Source organism: Glandiceps talaboti, chromosome 5 (assembly GCF_964340395.1).
Source record: "Glandiceps talaboti chromosome 5, keGlaTala1.1, whole genome shotgun sequence".
In the NCBI taxonomy this organism is placed as follows: domain Eukaryota; kingdom Metazoa; phylum Hemichordata; class Enteropneusta; family Spengelidae; genus Glandiceps; species Glandiceps talaboti.
In genome coordinates, this window is record NC_135553.1 from 2,723,137 (window position 1) to 2,743,156 (window position 20,020).

The window sequence follows — 20,020 nt, forward strand, 5'->3', positions numbered from 1 at the left end:
ATATTATAAAATCACATAACGTAAGATTGAACACCAAACTTTGCATCATTCTGTACTCTGAAATTCAAATATCTGGCTACCTTTGACACATAATAGACAAAAGACCATGTCATACGAGGGGGTTCCCAAAGATGTCATAAGATGCTATTTATATCTCTTCCACGTATACATAATACAGAACAGAAACTGAATCCAGTTCTTCTTTGGACAGACTGCCTCAGGCCCAGAGAGTGATTCAGTTCTGATCTAGACTTGATATTTTAGCTGATAAACTTAGCCTATAGCTAGCCTGAGCTGATTTGAACCAGTCCATGCAAACTGGTAACATATACCAAACAGAGAGCATAATCATTTCGTTTTCAAAACTCATCATCAGGCATAGAAAAAATTTGCACTGAATAACTATACTGTAGTATATTATTGGTCCTATATAGTCAATTACATCCAGCTTCATAAGATGGAGAGAGTCACTGGTAAGTCCTATTTAAATCACTAAACATTGTATAAATGTAATTAACTATCCACCATCTGTAGACAGTACGGTGGCTGGCTGACTGCCATATCAGACCACAGACAAACAGATATACAATAACTTAAATCAATTCATACAGGCAATCATTCAATCAATTGACACAATCATGCATGTTGGGAAAACAAAGAGCTAGATCATAGTGTCAAGAATATGTACACTGCATACAAAGGACTGGCTTCTTCTTTGTGTACTTGACAAGTGTTGCTTGGATACCATTACCAGCAAACAAGACTGGTAGCATAATCTAGCTTTCACTGACCCAAATACATGATGTAGGACAATTAGGCTAGATTTAATATAATCATAGCATATACATATATCATTTTATAAGGGTCATTTTTTTCCTGTGTTTTTTGACGTGCTTTTTATTCTAATACAGATATCTTTGCTTATGGATGGAGTTTTTTGGGACGTTTTCAATGGTTTAGTGGAGGTCAAGTCATGTCTGGTCAAGGTAAGACAAGTAGCTAATTATAAGCAATAAATAACAATAATAGTAATGATTAGAACCCAAGCGCCATGTTTCTCATTACAATTTTCTGTATATTTCAAATGGAAAGAAATCACATAGCTAAAACCTGAAGTTGGAATTTAATAAAATTTCATAAATCTAGTTTCACCTTCAGAATATAAGTTGTTGTTTTTTCTTCGTCAGTTGATAGCTTTATTTTTTTTTGTGTTGTTTCTGTATGTGATTTACAAAATGTACTAGTAATATTTTCTCTATTTTTTAATCATTCATGCATTTGCTTTTGCTGCCAGTGCTGCTCTGAACATGCTTGGTGAACCTCTGATACCATGCGAAAGGAATGCAATAAATAAGTAAATAATTAAACAAAAATAAATGTGTATACTTTTTCCATCTTGTATATTTTTTACTTATTATAATGTTTATCTAGTCTGAAAAAAACAGTACTATTTTTATATTTCATGGACAGGTTTCACTTTCATATCAGGAGTAGCACTAGACAGGACAGTATGGTCATTTTCTAAGAGCTGCCTTCATTAATACAAGAACAAATTCTATGAACTCAGGAGTAAGAACATACAAAGATACTGTAACACAAAAATACATATACCATACAGTATGAGTATAGTGCATGTATAGGCTGCTGAGTTTGATTTGAAGTTTAATGTACATCGTACACTATGAGTGCCGTTAATGTAACATTTCCTTTCTTTTTTTTCCATATATGTTTTTCACTTTTCTTTTGTCTTTCACATTTTTCTATGGGAACTAATTAATTAATGGGCAATTATATGTCAATTTTCTCATCTTCCAGAGAGACATCTTGGTGACATGGAAAGAGGTATTACCTCTGATGATGAGGAAGGTGAAAGAAATGCTTCCACCATTCCAGCAAATGATCCTGGGCAGAGAGACAATGCAAACATTGACAGTCTGGCTAGAAGCCATAGGTGTCATTGCACAAACTGTTCACAGACTAGTAATGCTGGCAACAATGATGTGACACAGAACTGTAATATTTTATCAACTTTGAATGACCTCAACAGAGCAATTCAGAACATGAACAAACCATGTACAAAATGTAAGTGAACACATGTGTGTGTTTGTTTGTTTGTTTGTTTGCCTGTGTGTGTGTGTGTGTGTGTGTGTGTGTGTGTGTGTGTGTATGTATGTGTGTGTATGTATGTGTGTATGTGTGTGCGTGCGTGGTGTGTACGTGTGTACGTGCATACGTACATATGTATGCATGTATGTATGTATGTATACATGTACATGCATGTGTGTGTGCATGTGTGTGACTGCTGTTAATATGTAAATGTTTTAAAGTTGATATGGTAATGAGTTTGATATATTGATGACAATCAAAATATAACAAAAAAAGGCTTCTGCATGTAACAAGTTATTTTCATTCCAATAAACAAGTAATAAGTAGTGTGCTAATTCAAAAATTAAATTTAAAACCTATTCAAATTAAACTGTATGAATGACAAATTAAATCTCATTCTTTGGCATTTTTTCCTATATTATAAACACAGGGTGTGTAAATATCAAATGTAATTTTGGTCTCATGTAGGTGAATCAGCACAAAATGTTGAGATGGATAAAACAGTTTCTGACATACTACAAGTTCTCCAAGCTAACTTGTATGAAGGTGGCGCTGCTCAAACAATTGTTCAACAAATGGATGTACTGCAACAAGTGATCTCAGATGAACTGAGAAAACATAACACAAGTAACTCACTGGATATGGAGAGATTGGCACAAAGAATCCTGACAACAGTATCCAATACTAGTAAGTAGAAAAATTACTGACAGATTTAGAATGACACAGGTTTAAAAGTTGGATTTTAGACAATTTTCATTCATTAATTATCAACTGAATTCTCTGTGTGAGAAGCAAATCATCTACTAGTTTCAACTAATGCAAATGTAATGATGTGACAAACAGTCTTCCTGACATGTCTTTCATTTGTAAAACTTTGTTTTCACATAAATGTTAGTTGTTTTTTGTCAAAATGTTGTTTGTGACAATTAAAAGACATTTACTTTCAGGTGATATATCTTTGGATGATACACAACGTGAGGCTTTAGTAATGGAGTTATCAGACATCATGCAGGCTAACACTTCATCAATTAAAGACACTGTCACAGATGCTAGAGATGAATTGGCTGATAGAATTGACTCAAAACAAGGTATATACCTGTCAAGTGCTAGCATATAAGACAATATCTAGATGTGAGAAAGGGTCATAAATCAATTCTAGCTTGGAACGGGGTGGGGATTTGGAAGTTGGATTTGGAAGTTTTTATTCTACTGATACTTAATAAATTCAAAGGTTAATTGAAGTCACTAGCTATTTATATACTTGTTAAGATGTAATGGTGACTTACAAGTCCATAGGGCTGGGCAACTCGTTAGAGTTGCAGGTCACAATAATAAATAAAATACTACTACTACTACTATATTAAATCATAGTCTGCTGTCCTATAGATATAGATTTTCAACTAGGAGTTTAGAAACCTATAGAAGGGAAAACATGGTAATAATATTAACTGTTTTCAAGGAATTCAGGTAAAATAATCAAGAATTTACCCTATACAGTACACCAATTAACAAATGTTACAATATGTTATAACATTAAACCAAGAGGGTGCAAGTAAATGTAAATTTATTGCAAAACATAATTAAAAAAGAGTCCATCAAAATGTTGTTGTTATGGTTAACATTTGGGACACTTCAATACCATTTGAATATATTTTAGTCTTTGTCACAAACCACTTATTACATCATTGGGACAGTTCTATAGATTGAAAGGATATGTGATCAAATATAAACACAATTAATACAACTGTTTCTTACCAATAATCTCAATGCTAGAAATTAATTCAAATCATCACTGCACGTGTTTGTTTTTTTTGTCACTAGGTTCAACAGCTGTGAGTGTCAATGAAGGTGCAAATGTTCAAATTGGTCAAGACAATACTATGAATATTGTAAACGGAGAAACACCGCCACAGACTTGTCAGGGATGTAATGGGAGATCTGAAGGCTTGGACGATAGAGAAACAAGTCAGAGGGATTACACTCCTGAACTAATTCAATTAGCAATCAAAACAGGTAATGCTCTTTTTTTAAATGCATTACAACAAATGTTTCAAGGTAAAACAAAAGATCTGCTAGAAAGAAGAAACTGTGATGGAAAATGTGCCTTACATTTCGCAGCAGGAGTTGGCAATACTGAAATATTGCAGATATTGCTTGATTTGGGAGCTGACGTGAACATCAAGGCTAGCAATACTAATGCCACACCCCTACATATGGCAGTGTATGAGGGCCACATTGATGTTGTCAAATTACTGCATCAGAGTGGGGGAGACATTAATGTTACTAATGGAGGCTGCTCCCTCCTACATATTGCTGCATGGAAAGGTGACGTAAAAATGCTGCAATACTTGCATAAAAATGTTGACAGAAGTATCATGATCACAAAAGCATGTTGTAGTCCACTGCACTTTGCAGCCAAGGAGGGTCATATTGAAACTTGCAGATATTTAGTTGAGAAGTGTGGGTATAAGGTCACAGATAAATGTAAACGAGGTTGTTCTCCAGTCAACTTCTTGGTGACACCACTGAAGTGCACACGTAGTTTTCTCAGAGACTCAACACCTTTACATTTTGCTGCACAGGGGGGTCATTATGACACTGTGAAATTTCTGATTGAGAATGGAGCAGATGTGAATTGTCAGTCTGATTTGGGATACACACCACTGTATAATGCAGTTGTGAGCACTAGTGTACCTACAGTGAAACTGTTGATGGAAAATGGTGCTGACTGCCATGTTCTCAATGGTTCTCATCAGTTACCTCTAAGCATTGGCAATGATCCAGAAATGAAGGCAACATTACTTTTGGAATATGAGAAGTAAGCTCAGATAGACTGAGAGATTTGTCATTGTGTGTATGCTCCTTAAATCACTTGTGTTTTAGCCATAGTCCTGTACATGTGATAGAGTGGAGGAACTGTGGTTTAAATACTGGTTAAGGAAGAATGCACCTCGCGAACGAATTTCAATGAAAATTAAAGTTCTTACAATCTCTAAAAACCATGGAAGCTTGCTTCTGGTCCTTTTGAAAGAGTACAAGAAATCTGGGGTGTGGAAGCTTGCTTCTGGTCCTTTTGAAAGAGTACAAGAAATCTGGGGTACATGTTCACCATCTTGTTTTCAAGGAATCAACAATCTTTTATTTCCCAGTCGGGGTTAACACAGTATTTAGTGGCCATAAGAGGATGATCGCCATAGTACTGACTGAATACTTATGTGCTCATACAGATTATTTACTACATGTATATGTATTCATATGTCACTATTTTTTTGTAAACATATTCGTTTTGGTTGATTTTATACAAATAATTGCCGTTTTTGAACGACTCGCAAATCAACCTGCAAATCGACCTCCAGATCGACCCGCAGTTTAGCCTGTCGACCTGCAAAATAATGATACTGCAAATATGGCCACCATTTGGCCAGATTTGATTCGGTCATAAAACAAAATGGTGTGCATATCTCTCACATAGTATGTTACATTTATGCCAAGTTTGGTTGAAATCTGTTGGTGCATGCCAGAGCTATGAGGGTGAATGCGCGCACACACACACACACACACACACACACACACACACACACACACACACACACACACACACACACACACATGCATGCACACACGCATGCATGCATGCATGCATGGACAGATGGAGGGACGGACAGACAGAACCCAACATTATAACTCCCCTCCAAGTAGTGCCCGCTGGGGACTAAAAACCACACAGCCACTTTGCTTAATCTACACTACGTACTATACACAATACACAAAAAGCTGCTGTTCACTATAAACTTATGTTTTATATAAATGCAGGTTTTTTGTCATCTTTATTTTATTATATTAAGTATATAAATTATGCATAAATTATGCAATTCAAAATGGTTAAACATCTTTAACCTATCAATAAAAATAGTACCTTGATATGATTTCTGACAGTTCCAATATACTCCATGTTACTATATCAAGTATTTGTCTGCCAGGTCTTCACAGAATGCTGCATAAGTTTATGTATTATAGTTTTGATTGCGCATGATGAATTGTGTTAAAGTTTTTATTCCATTTTTCCTTTCAGAACATATTGACATTATGACTTTCTTCCTAAATTTAAATTAGGTTTTGCATCAATTTCCTTCAAATCTAGAGTCAAGAACACAACAGATGTGATATAGTTGGTTCATATTATACACATACACATTTCCATTTTGCAAAGAATTTTTAGAATTGCATGTTGAAGTTGTCAACTCCATAGGGATACATTTCCTGACCAAATGTTATTTTTCAGTATTTCATCACTCAGGACCACTGGGGACCAGGGAACTTTTCAAACAAAGACTCATTAACAGCTGTGTTTTTCACCATACACAAAATTTTACTTTTCTGCCAAAATTTACATACACATTCTTGATGGTAAAAAGATGCAGTTCACAGATGGATGACTTTGTTAGAAAGTTTATGTTACTTTTTTTAGCTTTATGTATTACATAAAAATCTAATATAAATGTATAATTCACTGAAACACATAACTTTAGGTTGATGGCTTTTGAACTGCTTGATCTACATTTGTTTATAAGAAATATCCAAGTTAATATTCATGAGTTCTTTCAATGTGTAGTGAGTCAATAAATTGATATTATCAACAAACTGTATTTATCATTAGTATAATAAAGAGGTTTAATTCTATATCTGTTTCCAGCTATGAAGTATTTCAGTTTTGATGAGACACTATTTTATTTCATTTTGTAGAAATATTTATTATAGTTTGTCAATTGTATTTGTGTAAGAAAGTATGAACTTTTGTTTACTGAATTAAATTTACAAGGAGTGTACTTGCCTACTGGTGATAATTACATAATTGTATTGTATTGTTACTGTATAATGTACATTTACATTTTGGTGCTTGCAAGGTATTCCAAGGTAATATGTGACCATTTTAGCTTTTAGTTTGATATAAACATTTACATTTCATTTTTCATGGATGTCCTTGAGTGTCTGCACTGTACTTGAAAAATAATGAAATAAAATCAAGTGTATTATATTTCATCAGAATATTTGTTTACATCAATTATTACGTAAAATACAGATTGCTTTGTTGTTTTGTTGTTATTTCAAATTTAGTGATAATGCCAACAAATACATATCTGTATTAATATAGGATGTATATTCAATGACCAGCTAACTGGTACATGACTGGTATGTTGGTAAGTGTATATGGGATATCTTTACTCTTACCTCTGACAAAGGAAACTCACAAGGTAGATTTATAGAGTTTTATTTTGTAAATGGATGGCTAGGCTTACACATAAATATTTATTTGCCGGAAGTCAAAAAGAAAATCAAATTGATGTATCGAGTGAGGAAAAGGAAATAGTTAAGTAAATGTATCGGCAATGAAGGGTAAATAAAAAATAACTTTAACCACAAAAATAGTTTGTTCAAACTAGTCAGGTTTATGTCCCAAGGAATGTATGTTGTCATTAAATTCTGGAGATTAACAAATGAACTAAATGATATACAGAAATATAATTCTCATTTGGTTTGAAGATTTGAAGACCTTATTGTTTTTATGAAAACTTCTCAAGATAATCATATAATCAACTTGTTAAAAAACCCATATAATTTCCACTAGAGATGAGACTTGAAACTCAAATTTTTTTATGAAGGAAACTCAGAGAGATTTTTACTTACCATTGTTACCCTTGATATCCAGCTCCAAGGCACTACTTTCAATAAACTCTATGTTGCCTAGCAACAACACAGCAGAAAGAATCCTCATCACATCTGAGAAGGGAATGCCAAGAATTGACAGAGAATTCTGCAAGAGAAATAAAGAGAATCAAATATAGATATTCAATCAATTACACATCAGAATTGTTCAGGAATATCTCTCGCAATACATGTAGCCTGTTTGTTTTATCAAAATTTATTCAATTTCAGTATTCCACCAAAAGGTGCCATTGGTCAGAATAAAATCATGTCCCCTTCTTTACATAGATTACTGATATTACTGGCATGGTGACAGTTGTCCTTGGAAACCATTACCTAAATGAGTCTATTTCAAACTGATGTAATTTGATCTTGTTTATAACCTAAATGATGAATAACAGACAGAAACTAAAGGATATGTACTTACTTTCCACATGATAAACTTTTCACAATCGTCGTCTGTATCCATTGTTAATAAATGATTTAAATATTTCAGATTATGTGCAGAAAATCCCTGTAAATGTAATTTAACTGAAAACAAAACAAAGAAAAGCAAGTAAAAGATTTGTATAGTTATAGAAGAATTTATTTTCACATACAGATATTAAGTATTAATTAATTTTTTCCAAAGGATGACTCTCAATATGCAGATGGGTTTATAATGTCACCAGTGTTTTTTGTATCTGATAGCATATACCCCCAAAATAATTATTTTATGATCCAAGTGTTCAATATTTTTCTTTCGAGTTTTTAATTTAATTTGTAAGAAATCTTCTATTGATAATACCGTACTTACTCGCATTAACACCCTGGGCAGATATAACTCACCCAAATCCTAAACTGGGGGATGGGCAGTAACCTGCATACCCAATTTTTGTTGAGGCCAAAAACCATGTCTAATGTTTACTGTCAATGTTGCAAAAGCGCCAACGAAACAGACTGATAAAAAGCTCTGACAACACATAACACTTCCGGTCCAATATAATACATGTAGTACATGTGATGATTTACCTCTTTCATCTGGTGTTAGTCCAGCTAACATTTGATAGAAAATATGATATCCCTTCTCCTGTGGTGAGGTATGTGTGATTCTAGACTGGTCTACAAAGTAGCAATGAATCTTAGTCCTGAAAATCACTCCCTCAGATACGTGTACTTCAGTGTAATAACCCTGTCAAGTAGATAAACAAAAATTAATATCTAATATATTGTTATCACATTGTTGTTCATGCAGTAGTTGTGTGTCTGTGGTAATCAGCAGGTCAGTGAGTTCCTGAGGTCTGAAACTGGGATTTCCTATAAAAATTAACATAAAAGTTACAGAGATTTGATTTGATTCTGAAAAATAAATCATCATTAAATAAAACCTACAGATCTATGCGAGATTTACCAGATTTCTCCCATATTATTACCAGGGTTCCAAATCTTAGAAAAAGTCACTAATAAGTTCCATATACTATAGTTGTATTTCAAGCATTGGATAACAGAATGGTGGGAAGTCTATAAAATACACTCATGTATGTCTTAGTGGAGTTCTTGTAGTCAAATAGTTAGAACCATAGCTTACAATTATGCACATTGCCAGTTTGATCCATTCCATTGCCATTTATTTTTGAGTTAACACAGTTAGTATTAATGTTGTAGGTGTGAGAAATGTGCATTTATTTCAATATATGAACAGACTGACTATAATATTAACTAACAAACATCTCCAATCATTTTTTAAAAACCATGCACCTATTTCCCTATCATAAACTGTCTTTGACTACTCTTATAAATGAAAGCAAGACTTACCATTCTTGATGATTCAGAATTCTGAGCTGTAGCAGCACTGCCTAGTGATCTCAGCACTGTAATAGCTGCAGACACATGCTGAAAAACAGATAAGTTTAAAGTAAAATGTTACTTGAAATCATTCAAAAATTATTTGAAAAAGTATCCATATGCATGTAATTTCAAAATCTTAAATCTAAAACGCGATAATTCATTAGTCTGCCGAGCACAATGTTGACGCCATCTTTTCATTCTCTAACGACAGAAAAATTATTGCCTTGATTACCATAAGATTAAGCCCTGTGTTTCTAAATGAAACCACTGAATCATCAGTAAAATGACCACAATAATTGATAGACAAGCATTTCCATATCCATAACCTTTGAACTTTGACCTCTTACCTTGAATGCATCAGTTTCAGGTCCTCCTCCAGCTACATCAAATAGTTGCCGTAGCAACAATAGTGATGAATATGTTTTACCACTGCCACTTTCACCACTGTAGAGGTAGAAGAAAATACACTTGCACTTTCACTGTACACTTGTTGCTATGTTTCATTGGTGTAGTATTTTTTAAAAGGAGGTAAATTCAAGTACTAATTTAGTCACAAAATATAATTGCACTTCAATTCAATTTCTTTCAAGCATATAGCAACTCATATCAGGATAAACTGAATATTTAGTGAATACTGTAGAATGTTTGTGATACTATATTGAACATTTCAATCTTGTTGACAGGTATACTTAAATATTTAATGAATACAATATGAAAGTATCAGACGACATACAGACCTTGTGTCTTGATTCTTACTAATATAAAGTTGACAATACATACCTAAGTACTATAGCTTGTGAATAACCAGTTTCTGTTTGCAGTCTGACTGCTTCTTTGACAACATTCAATAGATATGGATTTCTGTCACCTGGTTGTTGTAATACACTGTCCATGGCATGTGTTGCATCTTTGTATGGATTCACTGATAACATTATAGGTCCAATTTTGGTCTGTCAGCATATACAAAATAACATAGAATTTAGAGAAAGCAATAAATGCTTATTTGTGGTCATTAAAATAATACAGAATTAGAAAGAGCGATTTCGGCCCAATTTTGGCCTGTAAACAGAAGTAAAATAGCACAGAACTAGAAAGAAGGTAAGGGCCAAATAACACCATTTTTTTGTCATTACAACCATAGATATTAATGTGACAGGTCATTCCCATTCAAAAGAAACTACTTTGTCCTAGCCACTGGATGGCGCTATTTTCAATACACACGTACATTGTAATCATACTGTGTAGTATGATCAGAAAATGGGTTTACAAAAGATTTTTATTGGGAAAAAATGTTAAGGAATATAGTGAAAGACCTCATCTTCACCATTCATGGTCTTAAAGTGATGATAAACATAACTCATTCTAAGCAACATATGCATTCTAAGATAACCAGATCCTTATAATGAACTGTCAATAAAGATATTGTAGGAAGATTTCCACATTAGTGTTATCTGTCAGTGACACCATACAATTTAGATAGGAGTCCATTCCTTAGATCACGACCAACTTTTTTCTATACCTCTGTGAGCCAAGTTTTCACATCCAAAGTCTAATCTTATTTGATGTGGGTCTTTGAAGGTTTAAAAGCAGAGACAAATAGAAGTATAACAGCCAATACTCACATATGGAAACCCTTTGTTCCACCTATGGTGTAAGGTTTTAATAATTGCATCTTCAGTTAGTGGTCCATACAGATGGATTAAATCTTCTATATCTATATTTGAACTAACTAAATTCATCAAATTGGCAGTGTTTCTTTCTTCACAAGCTTTCGTTTGCGTATTTTGTGATTCAGACAGCGAAGAGACATCTTTCTTCTCATGAGTTGGTGAGTCAACTGTTTTGTGAAAATAACAAATAAAACAAAAAGTTAATCTCTAAAGACGCTACAGACATTATGTATGAATTAGAAGTTTTTCCAACTGAAATGACAGAATTATTGCCTGTTGGTTATGGTCGAGTCCTTTTGTTTGCTTACAAAGTTGTGAAAACAAAATACCTGATTATTTCTGTCTCTAGAGGGCGCTATGCAGTGAAATCCATACAGCGCCTGTTGGTGTTTCACCACAGTTAGTAGACAAGCATGAACACAAGTTATAACTGATAGCATATGGTTCATCAATACTTTAAATCACACAGAAAATATACAAATTTAACAAGAATGTCATCTGAAGAAAGTGAAATTTGAATCAGACTAAAAAAAGTGATATCATACACTATTGAAATAAACTTCTTATAATCATCACATGAATGGTGTTTTCTTCAATTGATTGCCTGTACTTACCTTGTTGAAGGTCAGGTTGACTATTAATATTTGTAATTCCATTGGCAGTTTTCACAGTGAGTGCAGAACGTAGTGATACCAACTCAGTACTCAAACTCTTTAACTGTTCTCGAAGCATCACAACTTCATTAGAAGATGCAGCTGTAAACAAATCAAGAAACACAAAAAGAAAGAATAAGTTCACTTGTTTGTTTGTTTGTTTGTTTGTTTGTTTGTTTGTTTGTTTAAGGTGAATTACAGTGTTCAATTTAGTACTTGATGAAATCAAAGTTATGCTCAGGTCATACATAACATAACATTGACCAAGACTAACATAACACAACATAACATATCAAAATCACATCATAACATATCATAACATGAAATGATAATGACATAAAATAATGTGACATATGATAACATAACAACCTGCTAGCATAGCATGGCAAAGCATTACATAACACCATAACATAACATATAGCACAACACAACACAACACTACATAACACCAGGACAGTAAAATGTAGTTACTTTGGAAAGGTATTAAAATTCTGAAATGAATGCAACATTTCGATCCATCTACTATGGACTTTGATATGATTTAGTGATCCAATTGATTCTTAGAACCATATATTCTCCATTACCTAACACCACATGACAGAGTACTCTTTTTAGAGTGAATTTCATAAGTGTCTGTGGTGTGGAAGGAGGGAAGGTGGCAAAAAATCATGGAAAAAACTCTTCACTCTCTTCAAATGTAGCTGAAAGGGATGGTTATTTTTAATTATAGTATTTATATATCAAAGTACAGTTTAGTTGAATTTGTGTAGTCTACATGTAAAGGAAAAACATTTATACCATAACAATGTAGCTGAAACAGATGGGTATATACTTCATCACAGTATTAACACATCAAAGTACAGTTTAGAGGACATGAAACATATGGTCTTATCTGTGTTTTCTATCATGTTAAGGAAAACATTACTACACAAATACTTCTATACCAGCTACATCAAAGCAAAACAGTGAATACAAACAGCCTTACAATGATCTACCTCTGGGACCAAAGAGATTTCCCAGGTGACTTTATGTGGCCTTACTTTAAAGTGTCCTTAGGTCTATAAACATCGACAGCTAAAACTATAGCAGTATACATTTTTATCTGCTACATATTAAAGAAGAACAGTGGCTACAAAGCAGCATAGAAACAATCCACCTCTAGGACCAATATTTTCCATGGGGCTAGGTGGCCTTAATTTCAAGTGTCCTTAGGTCAATGAAAGTTTGACAGCTGACAGTACCATTATGTAGCTCAGACTGAGTAGAACTAGAGTTTTCAAAGATCAACTCTGTTCAGCCACTGAGACTCTGGATTAGCTATCACATCTCTTGACCTAATGACAAAACACTACTACTTTCTTCAAATGGAATGTATGGTTGAATTAAAATCTTTCTGTCATTGAGAAAATTCCCATTTCTACTCGCCAAGTATGTCAAGTATAGCTATCTGATTTCTATAAAACATGGATTTTACTGTACAAGATAGATCTAACGTGACTCCAATCCTTAGATACTATTCAGAAATGGATTATTATAATATAATCAGATCTGAAATGTGATAGCTTGAGTAGATTTCTCTTTATCTTATTGCATTGCTTTTGACTTTGACACGTATGAACATATGAATGCATGACACACGATTGTTTCATATCAGAGCATAAGGCACCATGGATATTCAAGGAAAAGTTTTTTTTCAAATACGTTTTTTTCTTGCTAGGATTTTTATCAGAATTGCATAAATTATTCAATTTGTTGACATAGTCTCTGTATACGGAAAAGAGTTTCTCCTTATATGAACTCTTGCCTACCTATTAGTCACATTTAAGTAGATTTCATCTACTACTATGAGGTACTATATATAGAAACTATATTACCATAGTACCATTACAGAACAACTAGTGGTCTGCATATCCAGCACGAAATCTAATCTTTTGACCACGTTTTGGACGGTCTACTGAAATAGCATTGAGACAGGTGAACCCTAATGTAATGGTTACCACAGTAACTAAGATGTGTTTCCGATGTGTTTTGACAACCAGTACATTAAGATTGGGGAGTGTACATACTCCATTTGTTTTGAAATGTATATCACCTGAAGTAACAGAGGCCAGGTAGAGTGAAGTAAGCAGAGAGGGACGTGTTTAAACAACCTTCACCTGAATGAATAAATGCAAAGAGGGCATCTCAAACCACTTGGAGATCAACAAAACACAACAAACTTGATTTAAAGATATCACGAATTTATCAAAAGTCACTATGAATGAGGTTTTAAAGTACACACAGTGTCTACTAAGTTGTTTTAAAAGGGTTTCACGTCCACCCCCGACATTCCTGGAGTTCCTTAGGAAGTACAGCATCGGACAATTACACTACACACACTAGTATACATTGTGTATGGACACCTCAACACAAGGACATCACTAAATTGGAACCTTATTGTTTTAAGATTCTTGAAATTTCTAACTGATTAGAAAGTAGTTTATGCTAAAAACAAAGTTTATGACCTTGAATTGTCTTCTTTTCAAAACAAATCAAATCAGTTTATTTATCTACAAGGCTATATAGAATCTGGGTCAACTATAAACAATAATGTTTATATGTTTTTTATTGATGTTGACCTTTCAGAATCTGAACAAGTAGACACTGTGGAAATATCTTACACACCTGACAGTAGGAACTCTAAGATATCAATTCCAAAAATGACTTCACTTCCAAATGGAAGCATGGTAGGGCTGTCAATCAATGGTTTGATTGACAGCTGGCAATCATTATGGGGTTGGATTTGAAATATGACTGGTGCCATAAAAGTAAGAGAGGACATTTCATATACTTGGGATTCTTGATACAGTATGATGATGTAGTATAGTAGTATACAGGCAAATGTTGGTTTACACTCAATCTGATTAAAATCCGATGTCCTATACATGCCGTGATATCTTTCTGGCTGTTATGTTTACTGTTGTTTGTTCTTTTGTGATTGCTCATCATTACATACATCTGTTACAATACCATAAGTTTTCCCGAGCCACATGAGAATGCTGAATGAATTTACTAAATGAATGAAAACATGTAATGCGACATACAACATATGGGTACAGTACTTCAAAGCACTCTGTTTGAATAGAGCCTGAGCACAGAGCACAGACAACAATGATATTGTTATTGTTTGGTGGTTCTCTTTCTTTCAATTTTGCATGTAGAGTTTTATTATTGGAAGATGTATTCTGATTATCTACTCGTAAAGTATGAGATTGGGTTCGAGAGAAGATTTCTGCTATTGTTTTAGACATATGAAACGAGTGCTCACAAAAGAACAAACTGCAATACTTTTTGCAAAAAACACTAGTGCGCTGCAAAAGTGCGTCTTCATGCTTGGGAAAACATTTTTGTTGTAACATAAATAACTGCTAAAATATGTCTCCTGCAGGGCTATATGCTACTGATTTGTAAGTTACTGCCAATGAACAGTAGGGGTGCTATAGCCTCAAGTTACTATAGGTCAGATGATTAAAAGGTTATTTACTTAGCACGGCCTAGGTTCAAAACATGCAAGTTGTCATCCAATGAGTCACCCATGGGTCACTCACACAGCCTTTTATGTGGTGGTAGCAAACTGAAGACTGACAAATATATTGTAAAACATACAGTTCCATTTGTTGGAGTTGTATATATGCCATTTCAAGTTCCGTCTAAATATTTACAGAAGTAAAGAGAGCTGTCAATTGTGTTAATACATACAACGATATTTTAGGATCACGTTTCTCTACAAAAAACTATTTCATCTCATTGTGTGACTGAAATTTCTTACTTTCACAACCGTTACATTGTCTAGGAGAAATATAATTATATAATGCTTTCAAATAATTAAGACTATAAATAAAAGAGACAACTGATTAAAAACAGAAACAATACTGACAGAGGCAATCAACATTATTTTTATAAACAATATCTGTAATTATAACATATCTCAACCAATTTTACTTGATGAAACTAAAATTTTATTTAATTCATAAAACTGTTAGAATTCTGAGCCGCAACACATATTATTTTTATTTTTATTTTCATGATGATGACTAATTTGAGTTTGTTACTGTACAACTTGGAAAACTATCTATAACATTTCATCAATTTCAAAAATATGCGAAAAAATTCTTTTTCTATGCTTTTGGGACCAAAGAGTTTGGACAGCTGTTGTTTTCTGTCTCTAGCTGACATTTATTGACATGCAGTATAACCCTCAGATGTAGCAAAAGGGAATTTATTTTGCAATTTGATAACAGTATTCCTTCCTGAATGAGTTATACAGACAGTAACATAGTAACACTTTCCAGACACCTACATTTCATGACATCCTGTGTTCATCTGTTTAGGCTATATCTGAGACCACAAGACATCCAGCTGTCAATGATAAATACTAGACTATCTGTTGATATCTGTTCATCTCACAATTTTTGTTAAGTTCTGTATTTTTGCTTATTCGTTCCATAACCCTCATCATACAGCCAGTAGGATTCACATAAGATTGGGTTACATTTATTGTTTTCTATAACTATAATCAATACTCATTTCAGAGAGAAATCCTGGTAGTTTGGGAGTTAGATTTCACCTTTTATATATGTTAGCACAATATATGACATGATAACAACATAGAAGATGCTAATTGCATTACTGGGATGATAAATGAGAACAGCAGACAATACCCATTTAGTAAGTCAATATTATCACAGCAGAAAAGTATGTAATTTTCTGTTAAAATGATTGAATTTTTTTAATAGAACCAGTAGATACGTCATGTCTGAGTGGTTTCACATTTCAAAATGTCAATTAATTCTGGGGGGCCTGCATTAGAATTCTACCACCTAGGTGAGTCAAAAAAATAACTAACATTCAATTTCTAGGTTGACACCATAACTACCAATCCACATGCTACACATGATACTATAGACACATGTGCAAATAAGTCAACCTTCTTGTTCTATTTTGACCCTCTAGGCTCTAGTATGAAATGAAATATTGCAGGTACATGTACTGAGAATCACATGACAAAATGATGAATTGCAGTATTAATGTGACGATATCAATTTCATTTTATCAACGGTAACCAGTCCTATTGATCAAATGCCACCAGTCAACTTCACCATTTGTACAGTTCTACAGACATTACCTATGTCTATATTTGAGTTCCGTTCTATATTACATTGCAAATGATGAAGTTTGTTTTGTATATGTTATCATTATTTTTTGTTAGTTTTGTGGCATTTTGGAGTCAAATGGAGATGAAACTCTTACAGATGTATCATATCGAAAAAATAGTACCATTGCTAGGAATACAAAGGAAGTTTCTTTTTGGTATCTTTGATGGTGATCTATTAATTAATATTACATATTATACAAATTCTCTGTTATGTAATTAAAAAGACAATATAAAACTGTTCTTCCAATCTGTAATGGCTGTACGTCTGATGAGAAGAAACCAATAACACAGAGACCATATCGAAAACAATGGAAAACATAACTACCTGAACTAGACACTCACATATGAAAATAAAATAAAAAATCTACCTACCCCACCTATTCTAAAATTGAGTGTAATCGGAACCCCATAATTTTTTTTCCTTATTTGAAATATTATTGTAAAAATAAATTTAGAATAGGATAGTAGGATAGGGAGTAATTTGATTTTCATAGTTACCATAAAAATGTTACTTTTTTTCACTTTTGAAGTTTTTCGTCCATTTTTGAATTAACAAATAAGTTATTTTTGAAAACATATTGTACTGGTACAAAGATAATCCATCTTTGAATGTAAATTCATCACATTCTGTGTTGGTAAATCATAGTATTGAATTAAACTACAGATCCAAACACAAACTTGAAAATTGTTCTGAATACCAGTGGTCAATCTGTTGACAAAGACTGAAGTGTGCTGTTGAAAATTTCAGGTACAACTTTCAAGTTTGTGTTTGGAACAAAAGTTTAATTTGATACTAATTAAAAGATAATAGTTACCAATGTTATAAAACCATGTTCACAAATTTGTATTGTGGCAACAGGCAGAACGTGCTTCCAGGTGTTTTGTTGGAAGAACAATATTACCGGGTACACTGCTTGCAAAAAATGAGCTCAACAAGAGAAGTTCTCTTTCAGTCTGCCTTCTCTGGCAGTACACATGTAAAAGATAAGTTTCTCTTTCGATCTGCCTTCTCTGTTGGGTTATTTATACCTCCAAGCTTTAGTAGGAAATGTTACAGTTCCTAATTTGGAACATAACACTTAACAGAATTTAAAATATTCATAACTTTCAGGTCCATTATTGAATGTAATGTATTTGCGATTAAGCCATTAAACCTCACCAGTGGGGATGTCTAATATCTGATTACAGAATTAAATGGACGATGAATGTATATTGTGCATTTTTTTGTCATGCTAAACTCACAACTGCTGGAATACAGATTTAAAATGCAATCCTGATCCTGTTTGCCATGAGGAAAATAAATTTTTTAAATCACAGCTTAAATTGACCTGGTTCATTTACTGCACGTTGCCTGGAATTCATGCTGTTCTTTTCTACAAGAGCCAAGAATCCATTTATTTGAATGAAGATCTGTACAGGAGAGCAGTCAAGCAGATTGGTGCTTAGATTTTAAACCAAGCCTACGGTATAATGAAAGGATGATGTATCTTGGGATGATCATAGTCCGAGGCTCCTTTATCAATGATAAATGATCTGAATCAAACATGTGATGATACTAAAAACTGACAGCACTACATTGAAGACACTTTACACGTTATTCATGGATGTCTAATTTGATCGGTTATTTACCAGTCCTGTGCTACATACTGAAAACTTTATTCTGAAGATATTAAACACTGGTCCATCAACTCTTCACTGAAAGTTTACTCACACACATCATTTATACCAATATAAATAATCTATTCCAATCTATTTTAATTTCAAATTTCAAATATGGAGTCAAAATTAAATGTGTATGATTCTACTTTTCTCTGTTGGCTTGGACTCAATTATTATAAACACCAAATCACCAAATACAACCATTATCTAATAACTCTGAGATATTCTGCTCACCTGCTTAAAACTATACACACTGCATTAAACTTGGCCTATTTAGAATTACACAAAGATCAAGAATCACTTGCCATGCATGTATGTACAGGGGGGTAAAAAAATCCCCCCCCCCCCTTTCCACTTTCTTGATGATAACAAAAGACATATTTTAGGACAATTTTTTCCATAGTTCTAAGTGATATCCCTCCACATCCCCCCCCCCCCTCCTTCACCACCACCACCACCACCCCCATCATCATCACTACGATCATCACCACCACCACCAGTCTACAGTATATGTGATAAGCATTTCCTAGGCAATGAAATGTAAATGTTGAAAGAATAATGTATTCAAAGGTTTCCAAACTCACGTCATTACATTGTATTTGAGGTATTAAAGGTAGTAAATATTTCTTGTATTTTTTATTGCTGTAACAGCACTACTACATCAGAAAGGAATTGATGTAAACATTACGATATGGATTCCTCTCAGCAACCACCAACAAATCCAAACAACAACGTCCATTCTTTCAATGCTCATGCCATGACTGCATCCTCGACCACACTTTCCACTATTTGTACTAAGTCGTTCAATTTAGTTGGCAAAACTGACAAACTGTGTATACTTGTTGTCAATCCATGCTGTGGTAGCCATGGCAACAGCTGAGTGATACACCCATTAACTTGTTGAAATCTTGACTGTATTGTAATTCTTGCTATATCAAGGAGACATCAGGAGCTTTATCGTTTTTTACTGAAATGGCTACTTACGGGACACAATTAAGTTAAAATGTTTCTTTATGGCAGAACTAGAACACATACACACACAAACAATTTTCAAATGCCTACAAATTCCTTTTGAATTTTGACATACAATTTAAAATAATATGCTTCAAAGTGAAACTCCAATAGCTAGGTTATGCTTCAGTCTGATTAAAATCTGATATGTGAATATGGCTTGATTTCTTTATTTACCTCTATTTTCTGTGCTTATT

The 20,020-nt window shown here is 33.6% G+C and overlaps 1 protein-coding gene across 1 annotated transcript in view; it reads right to left on the bottom strand.

Moving 5' to 3' along the window:
* The window catches only part of LOC144434854 (uncharacterized), a 76,764-nt gene that overhangs the window by 13,801 nt on the left and 42,943 nt on the right, over positions 1–20,020 (bottom strand). Inside the window, exons 2-9 of the mRNA XM_078123367.1 lie at positions 11,921–12,061; positions 11,259–11,473; positions 10,417–10,586; positions 9,984–10,080; positions 9,604–9,681; positions 8,821–8,980; positions 8,237–8,340; positions 7,792–7,918 (exon numbers count right to left, since the gene is read on the bottom strand). Of these exons, the coding sequence (XP_077979493.1) occupies positions 7,792–7,918; positions 8,237–8,340; positions 8,821–8,980; positions 9,604–9,681; positions 9,984–10,080; positions 10,417–10,586; positions 11,259–11,473; positions 11,921–12,061 (1,092 nt within the window). The remainder of the gene's footprint in view (positions 1–7,791; positions 7,919–8,236; positions 8,341–8,820; positions 8,981–9,603; positions 9,682–9,983; positions 10,081–10,416; positions 10,587–11,258; positions 11,474–11,920; positions 12,062–20,020) is intronic.